General features: G+C 45.6%; 1 protein-coding gene across 2 annotated transcripts in view; it reads right to left on the reverse strand.

The window, feature by feature from the left end:
- The window catches only part of LOC126162048 (myosin-13), a 320,343-nt gene that overhangs the window by 31,333 nt on the left and 271,135 nt on the right, over nucleotides 1-17,875 (reverse strand). For both annotated transcript variants that reach the window (XM_049918288.1, XM_049918289.1), the window contains exons 4-6: nucleotides 11,132-11,363; nucleotides 8,779-8,988; nucleotides 634-957 (exon numbers count right to left, since the gene is read on the reverse strand). In XM_049918288.1, coding sequence (XP_049774245.1) covers nucleotides 634-957; nucleotides 8,779-8,988; nucleotides 11,132-11,363 — 766 coding nt within the window. The remainder of the gene's footprint in view (nucleotides 1-633; nucleotides 958-8,778; nucleotides 8,989-11,131; nucleotides 11,364-17,875) is intronic.

The raw sequence follows: 17,875 nt of genomic DNA on the forward strand, positions 1-17,875 counted from the left end.
CCTTCTCCTTGTCAAGTTGTGCCACAAACTCCTCTTCTCCCCAATTTTATTCATTAGCTCCTCGTTAGTTATGTGATCTACCCATCTGATCTTCAGCATTCTTCTGAAGCACATCATTTCGAAAGCTTCTATTCTCTTCTTGTTCAAACTATTTATCGTCCATGTTTCACTTCCATACATGGCTACACTCAATACAAATACTTTCAGAAACGACTTCCTGACATTTAAATCTATACTCGATGTTAACAAATTTTTCTTTTTCAGAAACGCTTCTCTTGCCATTGCCAATCTACATTTTATATCCTCTCTTCTTCTACCATCATCAGTTATTTTGCTCCCCAAATAGTTAGTCAGGGCAATTCTTTTATAGGGATTATTGAAAGTCAGACTGCGTTGCGCTAAAAATATTGTGTGTCAGTTTAGTGATGATCAGAATAAGTAAAGAGAGAAATGTCTGAGTACGTTCAGTTTTGCTCAGCTGTTTGAAAATCAAGCAACGTAAGAGGTTAATCAGCACAGTCATTTACAAAATTTTCTAAGGGGACGTTTCAACTTTCGTTCTACCATGCTCGTCCCCTCTCTGACCACAGTACAAAAGCTAGTAGAGCGGGAGTTCGTGGCGGCAACACCTACCTCCTCGTGGTCCTGCGCGGCGGCGGCGCGCACGTCGGCCAGCTTGCCCTCCAGCACGCCGGCGGTCTTGTAGGTGACAGCGGCCAGCTCGCGGCGCACGTCCTCCAGGCGCTCCAGCGTCGCGTTGGCGGTCTTCTCCAGCTCGCGGTGGACGGCGTGGCGCGCCTCGCGCGCGCCCTCTGCCGCCGCGCCCGCCAGCCGCCGCGTCTCTTCCAGCGACGACCGCTGCGACTCGAGCGCCTCCAGCACCTCGGACCGCCACTCGGCGGGCACGGCCGCCGCCGCCGCCGCCGGCGCGCACGGCCGCTCCGTGGCCGCCTGCTCCTGCAAGCGCCGCAGTGTTCACTTACTAACATGTATGACATACGGAGTGTCCCAAAATAACGATTCATTTTCATATAACGCGTGTTTAATATACAGAGTGTTTCAGATAAACTGTATCCCCCCTTTAACTTACAAAATAATAAGTGACTGGAATATTTATTGAGATAGGTCCATATAACAAAAATTATACTTCCTGTGGTGTTATGAACATTGTTTACTGACGTATTTTCCGGAGAGTTACAGTAACGAGACACAATTTTTTAAATATGTGAGCATGTGGTTGATCTGAGATTCTGTTATTCTGCGCAACGGATTAATCTGAGATGTACCCTTTACCCTGTGGCTCCTGCAAGATGCAATTTCCACCCCCACTCTACTACAGAAGTCAGATAGACGCTTCTAACGTTCTAAAGAGAAATGCCTGAAAAACTTTCAGCAATAAATATCTTCTGGAGTCGTCCTGTGTAAGGAAATGACACAAAAATTCACAAAATTTCTTACGTAACTAGTGGGATACTCGGGTACTGGAGTAGTGCTAGTTAGTGTAAGAAAAACATGAAACTAACGAAAGTTATTATCTATTTTGCAAAAATTCTGAGAAATCACAATGGCACTTTTAGTTATGAATTGAACGAGTTATATCCTAGTTCTTTTCGGAATGTGAAGTTACGTCTCAAGGATAGGATTCGCTAATGAAATTTCTATACAAAGTTTAACATTGTTATTGACTTGGCAGAATGGCTGAGAGGCGCGCCTACTCAACTTGAATAATTATCCTTTAGAATGTTGCTAGGTACGGTCGAGACTGTCGTGTGTGAAATGCAGTGAAGTGTACTGTTGTGGAGGAAATATGGGGCTTGCAATAGCTGTAGCGCACAATACCGTAAGCTGCGATGACTGCTGTCTGCGCCGCTCGCTGCTGACAAATAAGATAACTCTCATTCTATCTGAATTGACCTTCGCCAATCAAACTCTCCCTATGCCTTGATGAAGTCAAGGATTCCTATTCGCCGCTAGTCTAACTATTGGTGTGGTACACCGGTCAGATAACCAGTCCACCGTGATGCCACTCAAAAATTCGCTCGCAGGCGTTTAACTATAACTCTGTTCGTTCACACCGCACAATAAGTGTGTCGGCCAACACAGTGAACAACGCTTAATCGCAAGGACTCAATATAGAGAGTCGCACTTCGATTCGCTCTCGACAGAGGTGCTCTCCCAGTGAAGTACTGAGGAGAGACTTGTTCCTCGCTCCAAGAGCGACAACGGATCAGCGCCAGACGTGAAGGGGTATATCTTTCGGTCTCTTCCATTACTCCTTCATCTCAAGGCGTCATAAATATCGTTTGCCAATCAGCATTGCTCTTCTAAAACGGGACAATGACGTTTCGTTTAAGACGACCAATCTGGAAATCTGTAGTATCGGCGTTTGGCGTTTACTGTCTCCCTGTGAAAATCTCTGAAACTGCGTGCTATGTGTAAAGAATGCATAGGCTGGTCGCTCCCACACAATGTAGCGGAATTTGCTTTCAAGCCGAACACAGGGGTCGTTCCTCCTTTCCCTTGGGCGAACGCTGTCCGCTCCACAGGTGGCCACCGACCGATGTAGATGGCTTGGGACTGGCCTTCTGGCGTGCGGTTGCCTCTCTCGAACTAAAAGCTGCTGTGATCGTTGTGTCTGGAATGTATGTGTGTACGCCAGCTTCGAGTATTTCAATCATGGTGCGCACTTGCGATTTATTGGTTATTTGCATATCGTTTACATGAATTCATACAACATTGACTTTATCTTATCAAGTTTGGGTTCGAATGAAGCGTCTTGATGTGCGGAATATGATTGTGAGGGCGGAATACGTAAGCAATGAAGGTCAGGAGATCACGATCGTTTCACGAGTGTACCGTGAATATCAGGAATCCGGTAAAACATCAGATCTCATCACTGCGACCAGAAAAAGATCCTGTGAAAATGGGACCAACGACGACTGAAGAGAATCGTTCAAAGTGACAGAAGCGTAACCCTTTCGCAAATTGCTGCAGATTTTAGTGGTGGGCCATCAACTAGTGTCAGCGTGCGCACCATTCAATGAAACATCATCGATATCGGCTTTCGGAGCCGAAGGCCCACTCGAGTATCTTGATGACTGCACGACACTAAACTTTACGCCTCACCTGTGCCCGTCAACACGGACACTGGACTCTTGATGAGTAGAAACATGTTGCCTGGTCGGACAAGTCTCGTTTCAAATTTTATCGAGCGGATGGACGTTTACAGGTATGGAGAAAACCCGATGAATCCATGGACCCTGCATGTCAGCAGGGGACTGTTCAAGCTGATGGAGGGTCTGTAATGAATGGTGTGGGGCGTGTGCCGCTGGAGTGATATGGGACCCCAGATACGTCTAGATTAGACTCTGACAGGTAAGCATCTTGTCTGATCACCTGCATCCATTCATGTCCATTGTGCATTCCGACGGACTTTGGCAATTCCAGCGACGCCCCACACGTCCAGAATTGCTACAGAGTGGGTCCAGCAACACTCTTTTGGGTTTAAACACTTCCGCTGGTCACCAAACCCCCCAGACATAAACATTATTGAGCATATCAGGGATGTCTTGCAAAGTGCGTTCAGAAGAGATCTCCACCCCCTCGTACTCTTACGGATTTATGGACAGCCCTGGAGGATTCTTGGTGACAATTCCCTCCAGCACTACTTCAGACATTATTCGAGTCCATGCCGTCGTGTTGCGGTACTTCTGCGTGCTCGCGGGGGCCCTACACGATATTAGACAGGTGTACCAGTTTGTTTGGCTCTTCAGTGTATATCATGTAGCTGTGTACAAATCAGTTCAGTATTTAAAATAATTGTTCAAATCACTTTGGAAGCTAGGAACCCTCAAAATGTTAGGGGTGGATTCAACATATTGTGCATAATACTTGGCTGCTTGCAGATGAATAGTCTGGTGGCGGAATTGTTAATGTAACTGAAGTGTTCAAATGTGTACCCATGTTTCTGATGCACAACGCAATACGCCTTCTAAATAATCTGCAGACATCGTCGGTGTCACAGAGCGACATGCTTCCTCGATGCCCTGCCTGAAGTCATCTAGGGTTTTGGGTTGACATGAACACGATTCTTTAAACATCCCCACAAAAATAATTCTACTATGTTAAATCGGGAGACAGTAACAATCATTCCGCAAGACCATAACGCCCTAATCGTCTTCCCAGAGGACCTTAATTTTCGACGATAAAAGCTCCATACGTCTTACCGGTCGGTGTACCTGCGAAGTAGTATGGACCGACCATTTTATCTCCAAAGATTCACATACACATTAATGGACTATCTCCGTTGACGATCGACAGGACGTACCAACATAGAATTTTCTGTGACCCAGCAAAGCTTATTATCACGGTCACTGCACCATGATTTGTTAACGTGGGTTCGGAGAAGGCGTGCAGAGTGAAGTGAAATTATGCACGGCCCACTCGCAGAAAGTAACTTTCCGATTGAAATCGTTCCCATTGAGCTCCCGTATCTGTGACAGGTGGTACGGCTGAAACCTGTGAGACTGACTATACGCCACACGGATGAAAGGCTGATACCAGTAACTACAGCAAACGTCTCGTAAGCTGTCATGGGCATCGCGATGTGCTGCAACTAAAACAAATTCCTTCATCTCTTCACTTCTTGCTGGTCTTCGTCTCGTACTTCCACGCATACTGAAACTACTTGTTTACGAAGTACTTGTTGTGCACGCAAGAACGTAATGGCTGTCAGAGAGAGCTCTTCAGCCAGGATATCTCGTGGCATACGCCATGGTTGCTTCATTGGCATCGTGTCGGCCTTCGCCTCGCATCAGCACTATATCAGCGTACCCGTTTGATGTGTATGCCATGTTTATTCGACGTAAGTATCGCGGCACACCTCGTTTGTTTGTGAGGTCTGACCTGCCATGTATTTGGCGGTGTACGACAACGGTTGGCAGTCTAACGAAAGTGACATACACCGATGACCTATAACATTATGACCACCTGTTTAATAGCCTGTTTGTCGGTCTTTGGGCGAAATACATCACTGATTATGCTCATCAGGGATCAGACAGTTTGTTGGTAGGTTTGCTGGTAGATAAGTCGCATATGATGTCTACGCACAGGTCATGTAAATCGCGTAAATAACGGGACGCTGATTTTCGTACGCGGTGATGGCGCCAGATAGCGACGCAGATGGGTCCCACAGGATTCATATCAGGCGAGTTTGGTTGCCTAGACATCAACTCGAGTTCACTACACACATACCATCATACAGGGAGACATTCAGAGATGGTGGTCCAGATTGCTGTAAACACGGTACCTCTAATAACCAGTAGCACGTCCTCTTACATTGATGCATGCCTACATTCATCGTGGCATACTATCCACAAGTTCATCAAGGCACTGTTAGCCCAGATTGTCCCACTTCTCAACGTTGATTCGGCGTAGATCCCTCAGAGTGGTTGGTGGGTCACGTCGTCCATAAACTACCCTTTTCAATCTATCCCAGGCATGTTCGATAGAGTCCATGCTGGCCACTCTTGTCGAGCGATGTCGTTATCCCGGAAGAAGTCATTCGGAAGATGTGCACGATGGGGGCGCGAATTGTCGTCCAAGAAGACGAATGCCTCGCCAATATGCTGTCGATATGGTTGCTCATCGGGTGCCAGACCTATGCAGATATGAAGAAGAAAGTTGACAAAAGAACGGAATGGCGTGCTGCTGCCAACCAACCTGTGGGTTGATAACCGAAGAAGAAGATGGTTGCACTGTCGGTCGGAGGATGACATTCACGTATCGTACAGCCTTTACGGCGCCTTCCATGACTACCAGCGACGTACGTCGGCCCCACATAATGCCACTTCAAAACAGCGGAGAACGTCCACCTTGCTGCACTCGCTGGACAGTGTGTGTAAGGCGATCAGCACGACCGGGTTGCCTCCAAACACGTCTTCGACGATTGTCTGGTTGAAGGCATATGCGATACTCATCGGTGAAGAGAACATGACGCCAATCCTGAGCGGTCCGTTCGGAATACTGTAAGGCTCATCTGTACCGCACTGCGTGATGTCGTGGTTGCAAAGATGGACCTCGCCATGGACGTCGGGTGTGAAGCTGCGCTTCATGCAGCCTATTGTGCACAGTTTGAGTCGTAACACGACGTCCTGTGGTTGCACAAAAAGCATTATTCAACAAGGTGGCGTTGCTGTCAGGCTTCCTCCGAGTCATAATCCGTAGGTAGCGGTCATCCACTGCAGTACTAGCTCATGGGCAACGTGAGCGAGGTATGTTATCGACAGTTCCTGTCTCTCTATATCTCCTCCATGTCCGAACAACATCGCTTTGATTAATTCCGAGACGCCTGGATAGGCGATAGAATATCCACAGTCAACGGTTATCTTCAGGAGATCTGGGAACCGCGGTGAAGCAAAACTTTTTTTTATGTGTGTATGAAAGTTCACCATTTTGATGATAACGAAGACATCGAACATGTTGCAGCGAGCTGGTTGGAGCATCTGTCACACGATTTCTTGACGGATGGACTAGAAAAGCTGCAACAGCAATGAAACTTCCTGGCAGATTAAAACTGTGTGTCGGGCCGAGACTCGAACTCGAGACCTTTGCCTTTCGCGGGCGTGAGTCGTGCTTGGGTAGCTCAGTTGGTAGAGAACTTGCCCGCGAAAGGCAAAGGTCCCGAGTTCGAGTCTCGGCCCGACACACAGTTTTAATCTTCCAGGAAGTTTCATATCAGCGCACACTCCGCTGCAGAGTGAAAATCTCATTCTGCAACAGCAATGTGTTAAGTGTATGAACCCGGCGTGGGGAGAATTGTTGAATAGATGTGTAGTGTCATAATACTGACACTATTCTGCTTTTCAGCAACCCAGTGTAGTGTAAGAAGTGACTACTCAGCTGAAAATGATTGTGTCTGATGATAAACTATTTGATCAAAAGTAACCGCACACCCCTATGTGGTGGAGAACTGACCACTAGAGCTCACAAGATGCGGATCCACCATACAAAATGAGGTGGGGAGTACTTTACCGTCAGTAGAGCAGTAGTAACAGCAGAATAGATCGACCAGGAGACCTCAATAAGTACGAATGTGAAACAGTTCTTGAATTTCAGCTGAGTTAAAAATCCATCAAGGACATTTCAACCCGTCTAAAACTACCCAATCGGCTGTTGTTGATGTGACTGTGAAGTGGTTCAAATGGTTCAAATGGCTCTGAGCACTATGGGACTTAACTTCTAAGGTCATCAGTCCCCTAGAACTTAGAACTACTTAAACCTAACTAACCTAAGGACATCACACACATCCATGCCCGAGGCGGGATTCGGACCTGCGACCGTAGCGGTCACGCGGTTCCAGACTATAGCGCCTAGAACCGCACGGCCACCCCGGCCGGCTGACTGTGAAGTGGAAAAATGAAGGAACAGCCACACCTAAACCAAGACAGCCCAGACCTGTCATGACTGACGGAGAGGGATCGTCGATCACTGCAGCAGGTGTTTATAAAAATCGCATTAAATTAGCGGGAGCAACCACCAGAGAATTTCAAAGTGCTGCCAGTATTCCAGCCAGTACAATGACTGCCCACAGGGAGTTAAAAAAAATGGGGTACAATAGTCGGGCAGTAAGCCACACATTTCCGTAGTCAATGCCAAGCCACGCTTATGGTGGCGCCAAGAACCACGCCACTGGATTGTGGATGATGAAGACGAGTGATCTGGAGTGATGAATTACGCTACACGCTGTAGCAATCCGATGGAAGGGTTCGAGTTTGGCGAATGACTGGAGGACGTTACCCGTCATCATGTGTAGTGCCAACAGTGAAATCCAAAGGAGGTGATGTTACAGTATGAGAGTGTGTTTTCGTGCTTAGGGTTTGGTCCCCTTATTGCGGCCAACGAAACGCTAAATGCGGAAGCATGTGAACACATTTATGGTATCGATAGCTACGATGCCACAACGTAGGTGCGCTCTGCTAGGTTGGCACTACGACACCGACACCGACGACAGTGCCCTCTAGCCGGCGCTGTGCAGCTCTACGAGCGCCGCTCCGGATTCAGCCCATTTGATGTCGAGCAGGCGACCAAGCAACATTGTTTTCTATTTCATAGTGGGCGAGCCAATACAGACTTTGCCTTTGTAACTTGATGTACGGCTTCGCACCTAAGTGCTCATCTATCAGCCAAAGTTAAGTAAAATAGTAAAACCACTTTTAAATGCAGCACCGAAGCATTTCACCTTTTCCTGCTCCTACTCACTTCCTACATTCGGCCTACCCTTCAATTTACAGGAGCAGACTCACGCGCCGCCTTCCAAGCGAGGTACAAAGCATTTTACAGCATTGTATACTACGATCGTTTGTGTGAGGATAACAATGCACCCTGTCATAAAGTAGCATCCGTGAGGCAATGGTTTGTGGTCAATAACATTCCTGAAATGGTATCACCTTTTCAGAGTCCCGACCTACATCGAATGGACAGCCTTTGATACGAGTTGGAACGTCGACTCCTCTCCAGATCCTAGCGTCCGACATCAGTATCGCCTCTGGTTTCAGCTCTTGAGGAAGGATGGGCTGTATTTATTCCTCCACAGACTTTCAGACATCTCTCAGAAAGTGTCCCCTTCATTGAGGTGAAGGGTCGACACACGCCATATTAATGTGCACTAACTGGTGTCGGGATACATTCGGTCAGAAAGTACGTCTGCCTCGAGGAGAGGCAAAACGGGAAGCACAAAAGAAGAAAACAATAAGGCGTGCAGTAAGAATGGAGAGTTACCATGGCGATGCGGGCCTCGAGACGGTCGACGGAGTGCGCGAGCCGTGCGGCGGCCTCCGCGGCTTTGGCGGCGGCCGGGCCGTCCTCCTCGGAAGAGGCCTGCACCTTGTTCTGCGAGCGCAGCGCCTCCTCCGCCACCTTCTGCCACGACTCCAGACGCTCCAGGCCCGCCTGCAGCCGCCGCAGCTGCTCAGCCTGCCGCTCCTCGCGCTGGAACACGCCAACAGCCGTCTCTCTCACTCTCCCACTCATACAAAACATGCAAGTATACATATATCGGACAAAAAGTTATTTACATTCAAGGAGGGATTACGCTTCACCGTGTAACACAGTGTCTACTGTTGGTGACGTCCTCAATTCGGTGCAGAAGTGAATGCACAAGTTTCTTCGTGTTTGAGTATCTAGTTGAAGTCACTCACTGATGATTAGACCCTGTGGAATTACCAAACTGCGGGGATAGTGACTGCTACTTTTCACCCACTATTCCGACTAGATCTAAACATTTTCAATGGGGTTAAGATCGATCGACTTTGGGTGCCAGGCGAGACGAGATATGGTGTCTGAGAGTTCGTCAATCCAGACACCTATCTTGACAAGCGGGAGTGTCCACGGCACACTCACCACTAAGCTGTAGAAGAAAGGGCAAAACTTGTTCACCGAGCACGTTGAAATAACCATCCTGGTTCCGTCACTAGACTTACACACTACTTAAATTAACTTAAACTAACATATGCTGAGAACAATAGACACACCCATGCCTGAGGGAGGACTCGAACCTCCGGCAGGAAGGGCCACGAAATCAGTGACTTGGCGCCTAGGCCACGCGGCCACTCCGCACGGCTCATCCTGGTTACAGTTCATGGTAAGTTGAATGAATGTGTCTAAGTCATGACACGAAAAACACCACCTAAACATCACAGAACCACTAATGGCTTGACCTATATCCTCCGAATACTGCAATTCCAACGCGTTATTCAGCCATCTGTGCAACCGCACTTTGGATCATTTGAAAAGAAACAAACTGGAAATTAATCGGATCAGACCACAGCTGCTGTCCAGTTTCTGTTTTGGTCGACTGGCTGAAGACGTGCAGCGCTATGAACCCTTGTGAGCAGTGGTCTATTGGCAGTTACGAGACTCCCCACTGCGTGCCGTTCTCTTCGCAGTATTCGCTCGGAAACTGGTTGGCGTGCACTTACTTTCACTGGCGATAACAATTCATGTCGTGATTGGAAGAGAGTGGCATTGACAATGCATCTTCTTTCAGCCACTGTTGTTACGCCCTGTTAGCTGGGAGCGACTGGTACATCATTTCTTGTGGAGACGTAGGATCCTCCCTGCTGATACCCAACAAATCGGACAACTTCATTCACAGTTTCGTAATAGGCACGTCCTAAAACCATCGCTCCTTTGCACCATTTTGCCACGTCTCCGCTTCGGCCAATTCTACTGCGTTGATTCTATACTTTGCACCATTTGCCTGCCATTCCTTTTGTCGGCGACTGAGGGTCACAAGACCGCCTGGTACCAGTTCTACACCATCTACAGTGTTCCAAAGCGACCAGTGTGCTCTTTTGAGGAAGTTATCAGTATCTTGTTTAGTGAGTTTATTTTAACCCTCATTTGTGGGCGAAAGCGGGGCAGGTCGCCCTTAAAAAGACTGTCTGAGGGAGGCGAAATGTTGAGGAAAATTTTCGGAGCAAAAAGGGATGACATTAGCGGAGAGTGGCGAAAACTGCATAGCAAAGAGGTTCACGAACTCTATTCAAGCCCTGACATAATCAGTATTATTAAATCACGTAGGCTTGGTAGAGCACCTAGAAGGAAAACGTCCTATGGGGAGACCGAGGCGTAGATGGGAGGACAATGTGAAGGTTGATTTGAGGAGCCTAGGTAGTCAAGGTGAATGGAAGGAAATAGCCCAAGACAGGGACAGATGGCGAAAATACGTAATGGACTCTCGAGTCCTGTATGACCAGTGAGTAAGTAAGAGGAGGCAGAAGTGCTGAGAATTGATACCGTCCGCTTACAAACGTTCTCCTGTTAACCGGGTGTGTGATATGTTGCATAATTACCGCACGTGGCTAGGAGGGCTTATATTATGACCACCAGCAATCTCGAGATTTCGTGCGACACTACGGCGTGTCTCAGGACGAGTCGAATGAACGTTCCACAGAATTTTTGACGTGCTGCAGGTAACACATGCTCTGCTCTTACTCACGACAAGTGCGCGACAATCTTCGTGTGTCGGTTCCTGTGACCAGGCTGTATGAAGTCCTCAGAATCGCCGCGTGATACCAACACGTGCGCGTGCACACGACACACACAGACACACACACAGAGTGGTGCTCACCAGCCTGTCCTCCTGCTCCGACCTGCGCATGCGGTCGTCCAGGATGGCGATGGCGGAGGCGAGCGAGTCGAGCGCCGCGTCGGTGGAGACGGCGCGCTTGCCCAGGTTGGCCAGCGACTTCTTGAGCTGCTCGCCCAGCTGCCGCTCGCGGTACTCGTGCCGCTCCAGCTTGTCCCCCGTGTCGTGCATCACGCGCACCAGCGACACGATCGCGTCCCGCACGTAGTCCAACCTGCGGAAACCGACGGCGATCACTCGACTACTATCTTTTGCGTAATATTTTTATTCCTTCTCCAACAGAGATGTCCATTATGTGAAGGTTCTTTGTGGTCTAGTTCAGATGTAAGTAGGCTGTTTAGGTTCTTATATTGGTAACGCCACCGCCACGTAGCGCTCTGTATGAAAATCACTGGCTGTGCTGTGTGCAGTGTGTGGATGGGTGGCATTGTTGGAATTTGCTATTGTAGTGTTGGGCAGTTGGCTGTTAACAGCGCGTAGCGTTGCGCAGTTGGAGGTGAGCCGCCGGCAGTGGTGGATGTGGGGAGAGAAATGGCGGAGTTTTGAGAGCGAATAATCTGGACGTGTGTCCATCAGAGACAGTAAATTTGTAAGACTGGATGCCATGAACTGCTATATATATTATGGCTTTTGAACACTTTTAAGGTAAATACATTGTTTGTTCTCTATCAAAATCTTTCATTTGCTAACTATGCCTACAAGTAGTTAGTGCCTTCAGTAGTTAGAATCTTTTATTTAGCTGGCAGTATTGGCGCTCGCTGTATTGCAGTAGTTCGAGTAACGAAGATTTTTGTGAGGTAAGTGATACATGGAAGGTATAGGTTAATGTTAGTTAGGGCCATTCTTTTGTAAGGATTATTGAAAGTCAGATTGCGTTGGGCTAAAAAATATTGTGTGTCAGTTTAGTGTTGATCAGAATAGGTAAAGAGCGAAATGTCTGAGTACGTTCAGTTCTGCTTAGTTGTTTGAAAATCAAATAATGTCAGAGGTTTATCAGCACAGTAATTCATTAATTTTTCTAAGGGGACGTTACGCAGAGTCTGTGCAGTATAAATGTTTCCAGAATGAGATTTTCACTCTGCAGCGGAGTGTGCGCTGTTATGAAACTTTCCTGGCAGATTAAAACTATGTGCCGGACCGAGACTCGAACTCGGGACCTTTGACTTTTGCGGGCAAGTGCTCTACCATCTGAGCTACCCAAGCACGACTCACGCCGCGTCCTCACAGCTTTACTTCCGCCAGTACCTCGTCTCCTACTTTCTAAACTTCACAGAAGCTCTTCTGCGAACCTAGCAGAACTAGCACTCCTGGAAGAAAGGATATTGCGGAGACTGGGCTTAGCCACAGCCTGGGGGATGTTTCCAGAATGATATTTTCACTCTACAGCAGAGTGTGAGCTGTTATGGAACTTTCCTGGCAGATTAAAACTGTGTGCCGCCGGCCGCGGTGGTTTTAGCGGTTCTAGGCGCTCAGTCCGGAACCGCGCGACTGCTACGGTCGCAGGTTCGAATCCTGCCTCGGTCATGGATGTGTGTGATGTTCTTAGGTTAGTTAGGTTTAAGTAGTTCTAAGTTCTAGGGGACTGATGGCCACAGATGTTAAGTCCCATAGTGCTCAGAGCCATTTGAACCATTTTTTGAAAACTGTGTGCCGGACTGAGACTCGAACTCGGGACCTTTGCATTTCGCGGGCAAGTGCTCTACCGTCTGACCTACCCAAGCACGACTCACCAAGTTTGGAAAGTAGGAGACGAGGTACTGGCTGAAGTAAAGCTGTCAGTACGGGGCGTGGGTCGTACTTGGGTAGCTCAGATGGTAGAGCACTTGCCCGCGAAAAGCAAAGGTCTCGAGTTCGAGTCACGGTCCGGCACACAGTTTTAATCTGCCACGAAAGTTTCAGTATAAATGTATTTATTATATCTTTTCTTCCTGATTGATGAGTCATACAGTAAAGTTCTTGAATCTGATACTAAAAGTGTTGCTAAAAATAAAAAAATCATTGAAATTTATTCTGTCACTAAGAATAAGTCCTAAATGATAAAACCATTTTAAATATTTACCGTAGGCTGCCATATTCTTTATACGGCATTACCTTTATTGCGTCGTGTATCATCTTACGTTACTGACCGGTAGTGGCCTGCAGTCATTTTCGAATGCAGTTGTGTCGGTGATAAGTGCATCAGATTTAAATACTATTTAGCGCTACGTCCTTAAAGTTGTAAATAGTTTTTAAATACAACAAACAAAGAACGGAAACAACTGCATTCGAAAATCGCCACATGCCGAAACTACCCAGTAATATAAGGTAATACACGATGCAGTTAAGGTCATCTTGTATGAAGAATGTGACAGCCTACGCTGAATATTTAAAATGGTTCCATCATGCAGGAATTACGTTACGCTGTGGATCCACGCGTGAAGAAACTAAGAAAAGCAGTTAAACATATCAAACAACTATTTGTGCTTGGATAATCAGACACACATGTAATTCACATCGCACACATGCATACTTCTACAAAGTTGGAGACAACTGAACTATTTTTTCGATACATTCATTGCTTTAGGAGTCTAACAATGTGGCAGGAAATACTATATTACTGTGAATTACAATTCCTTCGCAAATGATAAAGGCACACCGAAAGAAATGAAAGGTTCAGTTACATTAAAGGGATCATATACAAAACACTGAATAACAAGGTGAGGAAATGAACCTTAATAAAGTCCTACAAAACAGTGCCAGTAGCGTCTATACTTATCGACATCGAGACGTAGCCATAGCAGCTAGAAATTATCGGAAATAAAAGCTGCAGAAACATGGTTTTTGAGAGGAGTAGTATCAGACATGATAAGGGATACAGTAATTAGAGAAGACTTAGCACTTACAAGCATAGCTGAACAGAACAAGGGGTATAGTTACAATGGAGAGACCCCGTCACAAGAATAAACGAAAATACAATGCCCAAAATAATAATGAATTATCAGCCACAGGGAAAACATCAATAGGCAGATTAGGAAAGAGGTTGAGAAATAAACAGAAGCTAACCACATACAGTAAGAAAACGTAACAGGCAAATGCCTAACACTTACAGCAAGACGAATACGAAGAAGAAGTTATAATTTTCGTGTCAGTAAACTATCAAGTTGTTGACAATATTTACGTTTCTATACATCGTAAACTCGAACTCAGTTGTTGGAGAAGAATAAAGGGATCATTACCGTTGTCAACAACAAGTTCTGTCACTTAATCGAACAAGTTAATTTCCAGGCTGGACACACGGGGCATTCCGTCGACATTTGTAATGTCGTTCAGTATGTTAAGTAAAATATGCTAACAAGTTAACTGAAGGTAAGAAATCAGACGAAATTTAGAAATTCTATAACTATGCATCGGATACCACTTCATACTAAAGTGTAAGGGAGGCGAGCAAAAAGTTTACTTTTGAAGGCCACAATCCTCCCTTTCCCACATGTCGGTGCTTATATACCCGCATCGGAGCCTCGCTGCGTTGCATATACGCTGTAGCAACGTCCTTAAACGGAAACATTTTGATCACCCCTTAGGTAATATCCCTGAAGGACACAAGAAATATTGTCGACGGAATTTGTGTTCACCCGGTTTACATTATTAACCTAGATCACCAGTTCAAGTACGAAATAAAAATTCTAAGGAACAGTTTTGGATCATGAGGAAAAGAAAACAGTCTAGGTTATGACGTTGAAATTAATGTTTATTTATTCATCAATGACGCGCGTTTCGCCTAATTCAAGGCATCTTCAGATTTTCTGATAAATGTTGATAAGCAAGTTATGGATATCGATGATAAAAAATCGGCAAAAATAAATTTCCCCGTCAAGTGCAAAAAAAAAGTCGACGCGTAATGTTTCATTCAATGAAAAAAAATTTTGGTGATTAATCTCCGATGGCGAAACGCTGCGCATTGTGGCACAGTGCAGTGTCGCCTGTAGGATGACCACATAAGGAAATGTTTCAGGGAACCTGCTGGATGGTGGAAACAGTGAGAAGACCGATTTGAACTTTTGAAATGTAATGCCTTACACAGGGTGATTCAAAAGTAACTGTGGACGTAATGTATGCATCAAAATGAGATTAAAATGTTAAGTAAAGTTTTGTCTGAAATTACTTTATTTCAGAGTTATGCAGTAGAGTAGTGACCACAAGTGCAATACAAACAATACTAAATAAATTCTTTGCAGAAACAACAAAGCGAAAGGATCCGAAATGTAATATTACTACGTACTGTACATTTGCCGCAGAATATGTTCAAAAGGATGTCCACACAGACGAATAACGTGACGTGCTCTACGTTTTACTGCTCTCGTAATGTAGCAGGCTCCGTTCATCTCATTGTGCACAGTTGCACAGCCATTTTCAATTTGCTGTTGTAGCGACGCTACTTTCTCATTGCAACACTATATGTTAGCTCCTTGAGATGACCGTAAAGAAGGAAGTCCAAGGATTTAAGATCCCGAGATCTGGCTGGCCAATCAATGTGTCCAGCACGAACTATCCACTTATTTGGATAAACAACAGTGAGGTACTCTCTTGCCTCCCGACTGAAATGCCCAGCGGCACAGTCTTGCATAAACCATAAGTTGTTTTGTATAGCGTGTGGGACATTATGAAGCAGACCAACCAGTTCATGTTCTAGAAACTGTCGATACACTCTGCCTGGCAGGCCCCGTAGAAGAACATGTGCGCCGAGTAACGATTGTCTATTATACCACATCAAATGTTCACTACAAAATTATGTTGATGTCCTCGTAGTGTAGTTATGCGAAGGTTCTCATACGCCCTCACGTGCATGTTAAGAGCTTTCACGATAGCCACACGGGTAAACACGCTCATGTGCCTTCTTCAGGTGAAATACGTGGAATTGCTGTCCCCAAAGCAAGCGCCATGCAGTTGATTGTGAAACCCCTACAGTGGTGTGGGTAGATCTTCATCTACCAATTACAGAACCCACTCCATTCAAATTAGGTTGACCTAACAGTGGGGCAACATGAATGCTATATTCCCTTAAACGCCTGTCCACACCAATAAAAGTCTGATTGTTTGGTACTCTTCTGTTTGGAAAGATTTCCGTATAGCGTAGTCTTGCTACTTGTGCACTGCCCTCTGTTGCGCCGTGAAGGAAGTGCATATCAGCATATTCACCGTCTGAGTACCGTACACAACGACTGCAGTCTATAAACTACTGACGGAATGAATTTGCGTAATACCTCTGGTTCTGCTATAGTTCAACAACACGATAGATTATAACAGATAACACTGTAGTCAATACGTGCCAGAATGAACCAAATAACACAGAGTGGTGTACTAAGCAACGTCAGTCGACTTACTGGCGAACGCGACACGCCAGAAGCCTGTACTAGCCCAGGATGTGATGCCTATCATAAATGACGCAATGCATCACAACTCAGTAAGAAAGAAATTTCAAACAAAACTTTATTTAACGTTTTACTCTTTTTTGGATGTGTACGTTACACCAACGAAGCGTTACTTTTGATTCACTCGGTATATTAAAATGCAAAGAAATTAACTAAACTAAAAAGTAAATTAAATGGATTCAATGAAGATCTGTACATCATGTGTATGTCAGAAAAGATACAGATTATTAGAACATTTTCTGTTGAAAAGGTATGTGTAGATGTCAGCCAGGGAATGTAAATGGAACAACCAGAGGCCCGCTTTCGTCGTAGCGAGATAGGCAGGAGGACGGGCAATGCGACTCCAGACGTGGGGAAGCTGACGTGGATGGCGGAAGCTTTGGGTCGCAAGAACGGGTGCGTTGGCGTCATAGCACAAATTTTTTCGCAGTTAATGCGGTGATGTGGTCGTACCTGTGATCTGAGCATGAGTGAAGATGACTGGCTGTCTGGTATGAGGACCGGAGGAGGGGTACAAAATTCTGCCTCATCCGACTTAAATGCAGGCGATCTTGGCTAGGCGTACAGGGAAGGAATGAAACGTAGGCGGCTGAAATATCAAATGTAGACGTCCAGTAAAGGGATATATATAAACAATAATATCATTAAATCTGTGAACCAAATCGATTATAGAATCAATAGTATTCATACTACTTGCCGTTTACATATTAACAAAGTCTACAACTGCGTACGAGATCCATGTGGAAAGAGTGCTGGAATCTCGGATCAATAATAGCAAAATTAATCATATTTGAAGTCTGAATTATTGTGACTGAGCACCTGAGGGACTTATCCTCTTAGAATGAAAAGAGAGGAAGATCTTGCAAGATATACTGGGTCTAAAATATCACAATAAGATAAGAACGAATGACTCCAAATCAGCGAAACGCATCTACAGCAACTTTGACTCGAAACCAATAAAAAGATTACCCTGATGCCTACGTGAACTTCAAAACAGTTCTGTACAAGCAAAAGAAACACAAAACCGGAACATCTTTAGAACAGCTGTAGTAACATTTTGGACCGACCAAGAGATGAACGTTTTGGTATACTCAGTAAATTAATGAAAAACATCTACCTTACGTGAGTAATAACTGGGAACTGTTATGTTGGTATCAATTGCCACTATACCGTCAATCGACCAACATCACTGTTTAAATACAACGTTTGAACTAACTTTCCTACTGCTAAATTCTCAGGTGAAATACTTTTTTTTTAAAGACATAACTGTGCCTCAGTGACTGTTCTAAAATTTGTTTCTACTTATTTTTAACAGTAA

Source organism: Schistocerca cancellata, chromosome 2, assembly GCF_023864275.1.
Source record: "Schistocerca cancellata isolate TAMUIC-IGC-003103 chromosome 2, iqSchCanc2.1, whole genome shotgun sequence".
NCBI lineage: Eukaryota > Metazoa > Arthropoda > Insecta > Orthoptera > Acrididae > Schistocerca > Schistocerca cancellata.